General features: G+C 35.4%; 1 protein-coding gene across 4 annotated transcripts in view; it reads right to left on the bottom strand.

The window, feature by feature from the left end:
* TBC1D32 (TBC1 domain family member 32) overlaps window positions 1-12958 on the bottom strand; it is an 87597-nt gene that overhangs the window by 21817 nt on the left and 52822 nt on the right. For all 4 annotated transcript variants that reach the window (XM_064447386.1, XM_064447383.1, XM_064447384.1 and 1 more), the window contains exon 27: window positions 5826-5951. In XM_064447386.1, coding sequence (XP_064303456.1) covers window positions 5826-5951 — 126 coding nt within the window. The remainder of the gene's footprint in view (window positions 1-5825; window positions 5952-12958) is intronic.

Raw genomic sequence — 12958 nt, 5'->3', positions numbered from 1 at the left:
TTTCATTTAACTGGAAAAGCAGACAAAAGGAATTTAGGAAAATTCACTGCATAGTACAGCTGATACTGTTGTAAAAGCCCACATTCTCATGCAGAGGTTATGTTCAGAGACAGAGATTAGTGTTTGTGGCCTACCAACTCAGTGAAAATATTGATTTTCTTAAATTATGGTAGCTTGGCTGTATTAACATTGAAGTTTTTAAGAGACTGGCAATTACCTCATGCATATTTAATCCACACATCCAAAATAAAGATAATTTTAATTTAGGAGTGTGTAATCATACACAAAATAAATGAAAGGGTTTTAAAATTCCCTGAACGATTGCAGTAACGAGTGTTACTGGATCATATTCTATACCAACTCACAGATGCTTCAGACGAGTTTAAAAGAAAAAGAACGTTCCTAAGAGTTAACAGTAGTCCTGCTTGACTTCTGTTAGAAGCTAAAAAATTCAAGAGTGAAAACCTTGGACAGCTGACTTCTTTGTAACAGTAGTGTCAGAAATTTTCAACTCCATCCACCATACTTCAGTTTAATAAATCTATGAAAATCACAGTTGGCAATTCCCTTCTTAATGGCAGCACTAAGGAGGACTTTTTTGAATTCCTAAGATAATGGGAGAGACTTTCAATTTTCATACATTGAAATGGCAATGGAAGAACCTGCATTTTCTTTGAACGGAAGAAAACAAGGCAATAAAAATTCTGACAGTGTTTCCATTGGAGATGAAGGATGTGTATCTTATACCAATATACAAGTATCTTTTTTTATTAATGCCTTTCAAATCCTAATCAAATGTCATAACCTTCACACACATCCATGCACATTCTCACATACTCACACTGCTTACAGAATATTCCTTTGGGAATTGCTCCAAACTGTTTTGGGGGACAGATAAAGAAGTTTTGATCTGCAATTGTTCTTCCTGCGTAACATCAAAGACCCACTGTTCCACTCTAATCCTGAAACAAGCCTCCTTGAAAAATCAACGACATAAAAAGGTAAACATCTTTTTTTTTTTTGTATTATTCTAAAAAGCTCTTTTGCAAATGCAGTATTTTAAAATTGCTCATACTAAAAAATGAGAGCAGACCACATGCAGAATCTACATCTAATTGAATGATCTTTGAGGCAGAAGATTTGGCCCATATTTAAAAAGATCAAATTGAGGTTAGAGAATCTACGTTCTTCTTGCAGAGAACAGGCTCCTCTGGGGGTCAATTCAGAATGAAAAACTAATGCAGTTACCCTGATTTGTCTTTTTGAAATCACAGCCTAGAGGATTCTCTCTCACACACTTAACAACAGAGCCTATGGAAGACTACTACGCAAGACTAAAGTTAGTAAAATCTCCTTTAGCTGGACCTAATGAAGACTGAAATTTAAATAGTTTTCTCCTTAACAGAAGGAACAACAGGCCAGTAACAGCCCTAAAAATGCAGTATGTCGTTGTCTTTAAATCCAGAAGATCCTTATCAGTAAAAACTGAAGTCCCCTTTATCTTTACTTCTATATAAAGGCAGAGTGGTGACAATTGAGATACCCTCCTTGTTGAGATTCTAGGAGCTGCGAAGTATACCTTCATAGAAACTACATTTACAATGCCTGATTAGGCTATTTTGATAAAGTGCCAAAAGTTTAGCATTTTGTTATCCTGAATAAAAAAAAACACTACCACACACAACAGTCATACCTACTCAAAATATCCATCTTTGTGTCTCTTCATTCCATGGGAAAAGTTCTGCTTTCAACTTTTTGCAGCAATTGCTAAAGGCTGTAGCACTCAAATGTCATAAACAATGACAATACAATGATCCTCGAATGATCATAGTTTTTTTTTGTCAGCATGTTTGACAGAGCTACCTCAGATGACGCAGAGCTCACAAGGAATTAATGGATTGCAGAACACTGTGTTTATTGTAACCACACTGCTTTCATCAACCATTCCACTTGTAAAAAAATGAAGAAAAATCCTGTGTTTTCCAGTAAGATCTCACACGCAATTTCAAGAGCTGCTACGTATTTCATATATTTAAAGTTATCAATAGTTGCTAAGACTCAAAGAATAACTGCCTGAGGATGAAAATTACCTTAAAAAAGAAATGTGCCTCTGACATGTATTTGTGTGTTTGTTTAAGAGAGAACATTTTGGAGGTAAATTAATAGTCCCTAAAGAATATTGGTAATCGAAGTCCAGATTCCTGAGGGAGATATGCCATGAAAACTCTGAATGACTCCATGGAGCTAGTCACTTTAGCTGAGTTTACTATATCCCTGTCCATATCCACACATGGATATCAAGCTTGAGGAGAACGATTAGGATTTGGGGACTGGTTACCTCTCCATTCAGAAGGGAAGAATGTTAGCATATAATTATATGATCCCTGCAATACCCTCAATTTCTGTTACTTAAAGTCTCCTGAAAGAGGAGAGGATTAAAGAAATTGATTCTGCCCAGACAGGAGAGAAAGAAGCTGCTGAGACAACACTAACTAGGAACAGATACAAAAAGGAGTTGCTGGGGCTGAAAACAACAGAAATGCCTTCTGTAAAACCAGAAGGATAAGAAGGGAGAGACAACTGAAAAGGGTGAACTGAAACAGATGGGCCAAGATCACTGGTTCAACAAAAAAATACCTCCCAATCATGTGAATGATTTCAACATGGAATATACTAAGCCTGGATTCACAAAGCCCAGTAACTTTCTATACAAATCTAAGCTATTTCTCAGATGAGTTGATTTCCCCATTTCTCTTCCTGCCAAAGCCCAGATGCCAAAACACTGAAAGCTCTTATCTAGATATACTAAAGATGCCTCAGGGATGCCACAAGCATTGCAAAGAGCAGTCCAAAAGAGGCCAAGACTTAACCTGACCAAGGGCTCTATTTGTGGTTCGCTAGCTGATCTAAGTGACCCAAAGACATGTACAAAGATGCTCAACAAGAAGCAGCTATATCCCCAGCATCCACAATTCTGTGGCACCTTTACAGAAGGAATGACTAGAAGAATACCTTTGTCTTAGCTTATTGTGCTTAGAACAATAGAATGTAGAAGCTGGTTGTCTACAGTATGATTTGCTTTTAGATGACCCACTAAAATCCCACACTTTCAGTCCTGACACACTAAAAGACATACAAGCCTGAGGAAGGTTTGTATCTCCTTTTAGTGGTTTAATAAAGCCATTCAAAGCTTGATCTTGATGTTCGACCACGGAAATGACTTAAAAGCTACAGTCAGAGGTGATGCTTCAGTAGACAAAATGCCAATCTAGGCATGAAGATGGACATTCCCAAAAGTAATGTGATACCATAACATTTGGCACAAAAAAATTGACCAAGTCAATGGGATGGTAATCAACCCCAGAAGAGTGAATTAGAGATATTGAGACTATACAGTTTGCTCAAAAATTTTTCTAATGGAGTTCAAGCAGGATCTATAGATCAGCATCTGGTAATCCTGACACCAGATCACAAATTACTTTAAAAATCAATACACGCTACACTATACAGTCATTAAATCCAATGTCATCTTTGCCGATTATGTTCTGGTTCAACGGCTTTTAATGTCAGCCCTTAGAAAGGGCCCAGTACAAGAAGCAAAAGTATGCATCTTTGTTCTGTAATCCTTGGAGTTTGCTCCATCTGTAACTAAAGAGAATGTTTTGATTTCTTGGGATCTGGACTGAAGCCTCTCAGTCCTCTGAAATTTGTGAGAGCTTCACACGCTGCAAAAGATACATAGCAGCACAGCTGTCTCTTGTAAAACAGTTTCAGTGAACATGATGTTGTCTTAAACCACGCATATAGCGGATATTTTGCTGCTTCTGAAATATCTCCAAGCAGATACGCATCATTTGAACAGCTTTGCATCCACCTTAAATTACCAGTACCTACAATTAGTTTACAATATTATTATTCTTTTGCAGGATGTTTTTATTTATTTATTTAGTGTTTCATTATGCTATTCTGTTTCTATTTTTATACTCTTTTTTTTTTTGGTGGTTTATGAAAGCACTTGCAGAAGCTACTGTGAGGCTTAACAACAGTTCCATGGATACTTTCTTGCTGACTTCTACTCCCAGTTCAATTTCAGCTGGAAACAGTTACCCAGAAGCAAGCATAATTTTTTGCTTTGGGTTAAGAAATCTTAATGACTCTCTGTAATTCCTCATTCTAGCTTCTGGCACCTCCAACAAAGGAAAAAAACCTACACAGGTTTTCAGGGTGTGTATGGATAACTTGAAAGCACAAAAGGAAAGACTTTTCATTTTCTTTGTAAGCCACCTAATTTAACTATATGTTCTGGGTTTTGTGAAAATATGTTTTTTTCAACAACTAATTCCTTTTAGATGCAGGAAGACAAACAGTTTTCAACAAAAATTTCACATAATCCACAAAGAGGTCAGTCTAGAAAATATGCTGCATTCAAATAAAATCTATTTTACAAACACTAAATGATTTGTGCTTCTCAATATATAGTATCAAAAAAACCCACCTCTTAAATTTATTTTTTTTATACTAGCAGAAGCTCATATAAAATACAGTCCGTTGTTTCTGAATGGTTATTAATCTCTGTTCACCTGTTTCACAAAGCTGAATACATGCATTTGTGGATATGTAAAATATAATGTATAAGTGCATATATGTCTTATATACAAATACATATGTACTCTGTCTACACACACATTCTTCCAAATAGAAGGTGAAAGCTGTGACTACTTTAGAGTCAGTGAAGACTATAGACTCAAGCTTGTTTCAAACAAGCAATAAAAACAGGAAGCTCTGAGAATTTAGAAACAGTCAATAAATATTGACTTTAACTACATTATACAAACTACAAATTCCTTATTAACTATTTAGTATTATATCAGTTCCTGTATAAAATGACTTCCTCAAGACTTCTGAAACCGCCCTATAACTTTTATATCGCTATACATTTTATCATGAAATTCAGGTCTCTTAGGTAAAACACACAGGCTGGGTTACTCTGACCCCATATAGAAGATATTTCATCTGTCTTCACTGTCAGCTGTATTAATTGCTTATGTAGTTTAAGGGAATTTGAATTTGAAGGGGAAACCTTTGGCATCAGCAAACAAAACGTTTGACTATGTACTGAGCATCTGACCATTATCAGAATTCTTACATGAAATGAAAGCCAGTAATTTCTGAAAACACCTAGCTTCTTTATAGCTACTCAAGTTTATATGATACTACAAGTGAATTATTACATCTGATTTCTGATGGCTTATGTCATATGGGTGATTGCTGGTTTTGTTTTGGCTGGTTTGTCGTTTTAACTGATTACACCAATGCTTCTGCATCAGCACACTCTTCACTAGAAAACACATATGAAAACAAATTAAAACCTGAATGAGTGGATTCTTTGATGTTTAGTATGGCTTAATTCTGAAAATTTTTACTGACATTCGCTATTAATATAATTTCCCAACCCAGCTTAAAGTCATTCACTGGTATCTGGGAAATGTCTGCTTTCTCTCAGGCTCTCTTTTCCATTTTCTCAGCATCTCAATAATGGACCCTTTAGAGATCTGAAACAAAGACTTACATTTAAGCCCTATTTCTGTGCAAATTTCACTGAAAACATACAACACAGAGGGATGATGGCCATAAAGACAAAAACAGGACATGAGGCATAAGCCTTGTTTTCTCACGAGAATCCTAGTGAAATAGTTTTCATAATCAACACAAAATTATTGACTACTTGTATGGATAATGTAATCCTCAATGAAACTTCAAAGAACGGTTGCTTACTAGTGTCCTTCTGTTTCCTTGCTTTGTTTAACTCAGTAAGTCATACTCACCTGTTCCACTGATGATATCCGGTCTGGCTTTCATGACTTTGCAGAACTGTTTTCTACAAATTTCCATCCATCCAGTTTGCTTCTCTGGACTTTTTAACAGTGACAAGAGCTTGTCAAGATCTTTATCTAGAAGAAAATAAAAATTAGTTTTACTCTGTAATTATAATCTTGGCTCTTTTTTTTCTTTCTTTCTTTTAAACTTACTGCATAAGTAATAAGAAACTATTAGTTACAGACTACCACAGAGACAAGTAGATGCATTCAGAACTAGAAACCATTTCAACAAAGAACAGGAAAGTCAGACCCAGCCGAGAGCTCATTGCCTGGTATTTTTGGCAGACATCATACCTTAGGAAGAAAAGACTAAATAAATATCCCTTATCGTATGACAATTAAACTGGAAAAGCAGTCCTAAAGCTGATGACATTCTGATTTATACAGAACAGAAATATTCAATCTACTTATTGCTGGGTTCTGAACATTTAAGACATTACTGTAGCACATTTTATAACTCCCCTAAAGTTATTACTCCCCTGTCCTAAAATGATAAGAATTGGAAAGACATTTTAAAGAAAGTAGTTTGGTATTTCCATGTAATTTCACCACTCGGAGAATCTACAATAGAAAAGATAGGCAAAAATCCTCCACCAAATATCACTGGTTTAATAATAAAACCATAAGGTGGCAGCACTATTTTTTTAAAGCATAAAATAAAGGATGGTAAGACAGCACTGTAACATTGTTCCATAGAAAATTTCTGCTTCTTTCTGTAAGCAGGTTTCCTTCAGATGCTTCTACTATGGACAGATATTACGGTACATATGTGTATGCCTTCCGGTTGCTAGGTATCAAGTAAATTTTGTGAAAATACATTGGGATGCCCATGCTCTGAGGATTCTTATAATAGTTTTGCTGATGATCTCCAGCATTTCCCAATTTTAGCCCAAGGACTTACAATTGGGACAAAAGGTTACACTAGAAGTATGCTTTTGCTGTCACTGAAATGTCACCTTCTAAGTTTTGCATTAATATTTAGAGAAACTTAGAGTTCTAAATTGAGTTTTCTGAAGAATCTAGGTGCGTCCAACATGCTTCAGCCCAGGGCCACAGGCTCTTTGTTGGTGCTGTCAGAGGCTGCAACAATATAATTCTGGCATTTACTAACTTCTGAATACTTGACTTTTTACTCAAGCACTATTAAAACATAGTCTTTTGGTACAATCGTTATACACGAAGCACAAATGTATCAGATAACGTTTTTTATTCTATGTTCAGCTTGCTTAAAAAAAAAATTTGCAGAACAGTTTACAAAAAGATCTTTATGAAAGATTCCATTTAAATGCAAAGAAAGAATTTCAAAGATTGCTCCTTATTGTTACTTCTACCTTGTTATTAAACATGCATTCTCTCTTTACAATAGGGAGACATGCCTTCAAAATTAAAATTGCCATTCATGCAATGACAGAAGGACAGTAAGTATGTTCTCTTCTTGGCTGAAGTGGTTGTTTTTTTCCTCTGTTTTCTACTAAGTTAGAGGAAATTACACATACTTTACCAACTTTCTAGAGTAAAATATCACAGGCTGAGGCAGTAAATAACACAATTAGCTGAGTCTCACAGAGGTTTGAAGACAGAACCACCATAGCGACAAATGTGGAACCATACATGAAAATATTAAGCTGCTTTCAACAATATAATGTCTGTACTTAAAGCCTTAAGAATTTTTTTCTTTAAATCAAACATCTTCTGCAATCAAAATGTCTATTTTGGAATTCACACTGAATAATGAATATTAGCAAGCTACCATGACACATGATGACACAGCACATTGAATAATATATGCGAGGTAGCAATTAAAAGAATGTGTACATATGCTTTGGCAAACCAAAAAGGAAATAATTTCTTCCCATATGCAAGTTAGTTAAAAAGTGCTAACATATTGAGAAGGGCTGACTGCTCAAATTCTGTTTTTCTGAAGGCAGAACAAGCTTCAAGTTCAAATGCCAAGACACTTTATAAAGTAATGTTATGTAAGATGAAACTGATCAAACTCAGTTTTCTAACAGAAAATGGACCCTACGAAGTGGAAACAATCAGTTAGACTGCCTCTTCTCAGGCAACTTGGTTCCCAGAGTACTTGATGCTGCTATGAAATATTTTCTGGTCAACTTCAGGGGAAAAATAGTGGTGGTATCTGTGATAAGGTAAAGTCACGTGCCCTCACTACAGCTGTGTGCAATCTTTTGCGATGGGACTATGCAGTTCCTATCATTAGGAACGGATCGTAGCCTATACTAGTACCACTAATTATTCACTAAGGTGATGGAGGTTCTTCATACCTTGCAAACTCTCCTTTGTTGTTTTTCTACATTTTGTGAAAAAAAAAAAACAACAAAAAACAACAAAAAACCACTATCGAAATGAATTATCTCATGAAATGAGACTTCTGATTACAGATTCAGCCAGTCTACAGCTATTTAGAATAACTACTGTCACTTTTACTTCTTTAGAGTATTTCAGCATTCCATTTTCCAATAAAACTTAATTGTTTCCACAAACAAAATACTATTTTCAAATTATCTTATTATTTTAAGATGATTAGAATATTTTCAAGACAATTACGATATTGCATATAATTTATTTTAAGCTGGTCTAAAGAACTTAATGATTTATAATCAGTAAATTGTATCCCCGTCACTGGAATTTATTACATGATACACAGTATTTAAAAAAAAAAAGAGCTGATTATAGTAACTTAATTATTATAATTATTAATTATTCCAAATTAATTAGCATGAAATTCCTTTGTCATCTTCAAATAACTAAATCCTCAGTTAGAATCTTTCCAAATAACATGCACTGATGCTTAGAACAGCTTACGTGAGTATGAAAATTTAATGTGAAGAAGGATTTACTCTTAGTAAATACTGATAGTATTATCAGCAGGATTTCTAGTTCTTTCTCTGCCCTTTTCTGCTATTTCTATAACAGGTGAAGGTTGAAGAAAATCTTAGAATTGCAAAGCAACACTCCTATACAAGTTAAATAGTTGTATTACTTCCTAAAGGATGGTAGTATTTCAGTTTGGCAGATAAGGATCAGAGACTACAAGCTGAGATTTAATCAGTCAATTTACCAAACAGAGACCAGGGTGAAATTTTGATTCCTCTGAAGGAAATAAAACTACTAAAAAATATCCCCCAATAATTTCAAGAAAGTAGGACTTCAGGATGATGGCCCATCCATCTCTGCTGCCTCCTCCTGGCTTATTGATTTCACCTCTATTCTTCTTTGCAGTTTGTCTCTCTAATATTCTCCCTCTCCTGCAGGTTTTACAAAACTAAATTTTTATTCTGTAATTGCGGAAATGTGCACATTAGTATCAAGCAGCATGAATACATCCAAACTTGTACTGATTAAACATGTAACCTTTTACAATGTTAATTTATACTCCAATAATAGGACAAGGAAATAAAGATTATGGTACCACATTCTTTTCTGAAATTTTGCTGAAGACCATGGACCATTGTATTTGCCGTAAGTTTCCTCTGGGAAGGTAGTCTTTAACAAAAAAAGGAACCTAAGCAGCTTCAAAAATGTACCAAGTATAACAAACGCAGATATGTGTATGCAACTCTGCAAAAAGTCTAGAGAGAGACAAAATCCAAGAACAAATATTCTCAGTAAAATATGAACTACCTACTTATCACAACTGGCAAGTCAACACTTAATTTCCATTTCTGTCATCAGACTAGAGACAGACAAGAAACCTACTGAAAACAAGAACTCGTTTTTATATAACCAGTGGATTATTTTTTTTTCCCCAGTCAAGGAGGATACAAGACTTAGGATCCTCAGAGAGTTCACAGGAATGTTCAAACTCAAATGACAGAGAAACAAGCTTAAGATTCTTGCAACCAAGATACTATAGCATAACCAAGTACTTAATATATCCCTTACATAATGTAACTGGTATCATATTGTGGCAACTCACAGTTTCTTAGTCCATATTTAATGACAAGCTGTTCAGAGAAGTAAATGGTTTAGCTGGAAGAAACTATCAGTTTCTCCAGCAGCTCATCACAGTACAAAAAAAAAAAAAGAGAACTTGGGGGTGGGGGTTGAATCAAAATATCTTCCAAAAATCTCATGATACCAAATAAATGACAGCTTACTTTCACCAGTTAGTAGGCAACTACAACTTGCCCAACAGTATTACTATGTAGCTGGAACTCCAACTACCACACAGTCCTGGGCTATGCATATTGCTTGTTTCTGAGGGTGGGCTTTCACACTACCACTAGAGGTGTTCTAAGCACACCCCAATGCCAAAAGAGAAAAGTCCTGCTCTTCTTTCTTCTCTTTTCTGGTATGTTACTAAATGGGTTCACTAGTTATCCTAGATTAATGACCTGAATTGGGTTTTTTTCTGGAATAATCTTTTTTTTTTTTCTTTCAGAAGGGAAGAAGACCTTTTCTGCTGAAGAAGGTGAAGGATGGAAGGTGATGGAACAGAGGAAGAAAAAAAAAGTCTGCTGCAGTCCTGTCTTCCTCCTTATATGTGGTTATATTTTGCCAGCCCATCCCTTCCTTTGTGCTAGCACTGGTTGCTTTTTATAGCCTTTTCAAAAAAAACCGAACAACCAACCAAACAAAAAAACCCAAACACACTTACTAGCTTATGAAGCTATGGAACTGCACTATAAATAACTTACAGCTACCTGCATGTATAAAATCTGAACCACCACACCATAACTTTCTGCAAGTTTAAACTGGCCTGATTCCCCAAAAGATGCTGCTTTGTAATTCTTCAAATAATTCTTCAGCTAGCTTTTGTGTCTAAAGTGGGTAAGCTTGAAAAATTTATAAATATTTTAGAAAATGTCAGAAATGCCACAAGCCCTTTCTCATCTGATGTGTTTTGTGATAAAAGTGTTTTTCTGTGACTAAGAAACTAAGATCTGTAAATCCATGTGTATCTTATTCAAAATCTAAATTTAGAGATAATGAATAACCTGACTACATTGTATTCGACTACTACATGAAAACAAATCCATGTAAGGTTAAGTATTTTAGGAAAGCCCATGTACATTTCTGATAGACCTGTACACTTATTTCTCTTTCATATTTCATTAATTGAGTGAACTTCTTAAAGAATGGAAGACAACAGGCTCATACATGAATACTGAGCTACAAATAAAAAGGAGGACAAGTCAAAGAAGTGCAGGTGATGAAGACATTTACTTGAAATTGTAAGGGATAACAGGAAAGCTAATACCGTCAGTTCTTTGACAGAGAAAGTTTAAAAAAATTAAAAAGAGAAACTGCTAGTTTTAGGCAGATATCAAAAATACATAGCTGAAAAGAAATCTGATAAAAACAAAACAAACCACACTACAAAACAGAAAAATGACAGCATGTCTCCAGTCAAGTTAAGAGTATAAAGTAAAGAACTCAGAGAACAGTGGCTGAGATAAAACAACATAAAACTTTAAGAACATTATCACAGAAGATTTTGGTAGCAATTCTGGACTGTAGAAGTCAGGAAGAGAGTAAGATTAATGAGTGATGGGGTGCTTATGTATATGGAAATGCTAAGCAGTGAATGCGTCGTTGCAGGACAATTACGGATACTACTCTTCAGTAACGCTCATCACCAACTGTCACAACTGCAGAGCTAGGAGAAGAAAAGGCAAATATTCTGTGCAAACAGACAAGTGAATATTACAGTTTAATACAGTTCTAAAAAGTTTAACTTTTAATATCCTATAGTGCAGTTTAACATTACAAGTAAAAAAAAATCATTATTTTTAATAGTTGTATACTGAATACAAAGTGCTATATCACTCTTAGAAAATCACTTATTAGTTCTTCCTCGAATTATCTTACTGAAATAATTGAATAATTAAGACAAAAGAAAAGCCACAGGGTATCTTGCTGCAGTGTAAACAGGTGGAAATGGCATAATTAAGTTACACATATAAATAATGATCCGCCTAAATCATTTGAAGCTTTGCTATAAATTATCATTGACAGAAGTGAACCACTAATATACTGCTATCTGATAGTTTTCCAAGTCTAAATACTGGCTGAAATAATTAATGCACATTAATACACAACCCAGCAAGTTTTTCTTCTGTATATCCTTTCCACACAGGCAAATGCCTTATATCTGCAAAACCAGGGCAGATAAAGAGTGATGCACTACAGATTTTCCTCAAATACAAATACACTTTTTGGGTGAATCCACCCATTCAAAGTGTCATCATGAAATGGAGGAATTACTCCACTACTCCAATTTAGTTACTAATTTTACCAGCATAAATTATGATAGCTTCATTTTCAACCCAGTGATGCAAAATATGCAGTTGCCAGTGTTTGTGACCGCTACATTAGCACAGAATAACAGCAAGAGTGTTAAAAAAAAGTTCTCTAAGATGCAGCCTTCAGGCCTTGGTGCTGGGAAACACATGTTCCAGACACTCTGCAGAGTTAGCACTGCTCTGCTTTTTCTTACAGCTAATTAGTCCTCTCCCCTTTCCCCGCCAAACCGAACAACCAAAAAGATACCAGTGCTGCATGTTTACCATTGTCCTTCAGAAAAATTGAGAGAAGGAAGGAAAAAAAACCCCGAAACTATTTCTTGGGTTATCTTAATAGAAAACTTAGTGTGAATAAGTCCTTTTCAGTGACCACCCCTCATATTGTATCATATAAAATACCATATTTTATCTAAGGTTTCCACTACACTAGATACATTCATAGGCTCACAGGTCTAGGGCTGTGGGAACAAAGCTTCCTGTTCCCTGACCTCAGTAGTACATATACTTTTTGGTGAGCAACAGCCACACTAGTTCCAAAACATTCAGTCTGTGATTTCAGCTTGCACTCAGAAAGGCAACTTCTATTAGCTGAGAGACACCCCTGGGAGACAAAGGTTCTGTTATTGCATCTGTCCTTCAACTCCATGTAAAGGGGTGGGGTCAGAAGGAAAAAACATGTTCAGAGACAGCAATGTCATATCTGAGCGTACATCTGTAATGCCTCCCCTGCCTCCCCCCAGCCATCTCCAGTATCCGTTCTATGGATATATTTAAAACAACAACAACAAAAAAATCAACTCAGGTTTTGTT

Source organism: Phalacrocorax carbo, chromosome 3 (assembly GCF_963921805.1).
Source record: "Phalacrocorax carbo chromosome 3, bPhaCar2.1, whole genome shotgun sequence".
NCBI lineage: Eukaryota > Metazoa > Chordata > Aves > Suliformes > Phalacrocoracidae > Phalacrocorax > Phalacrocorax carbo.
The sequence above is the reverse complement of the archived record's forward strand: the minus strand, read 5'-3'. Positions and strand labels throughout refer to the sequence as shown.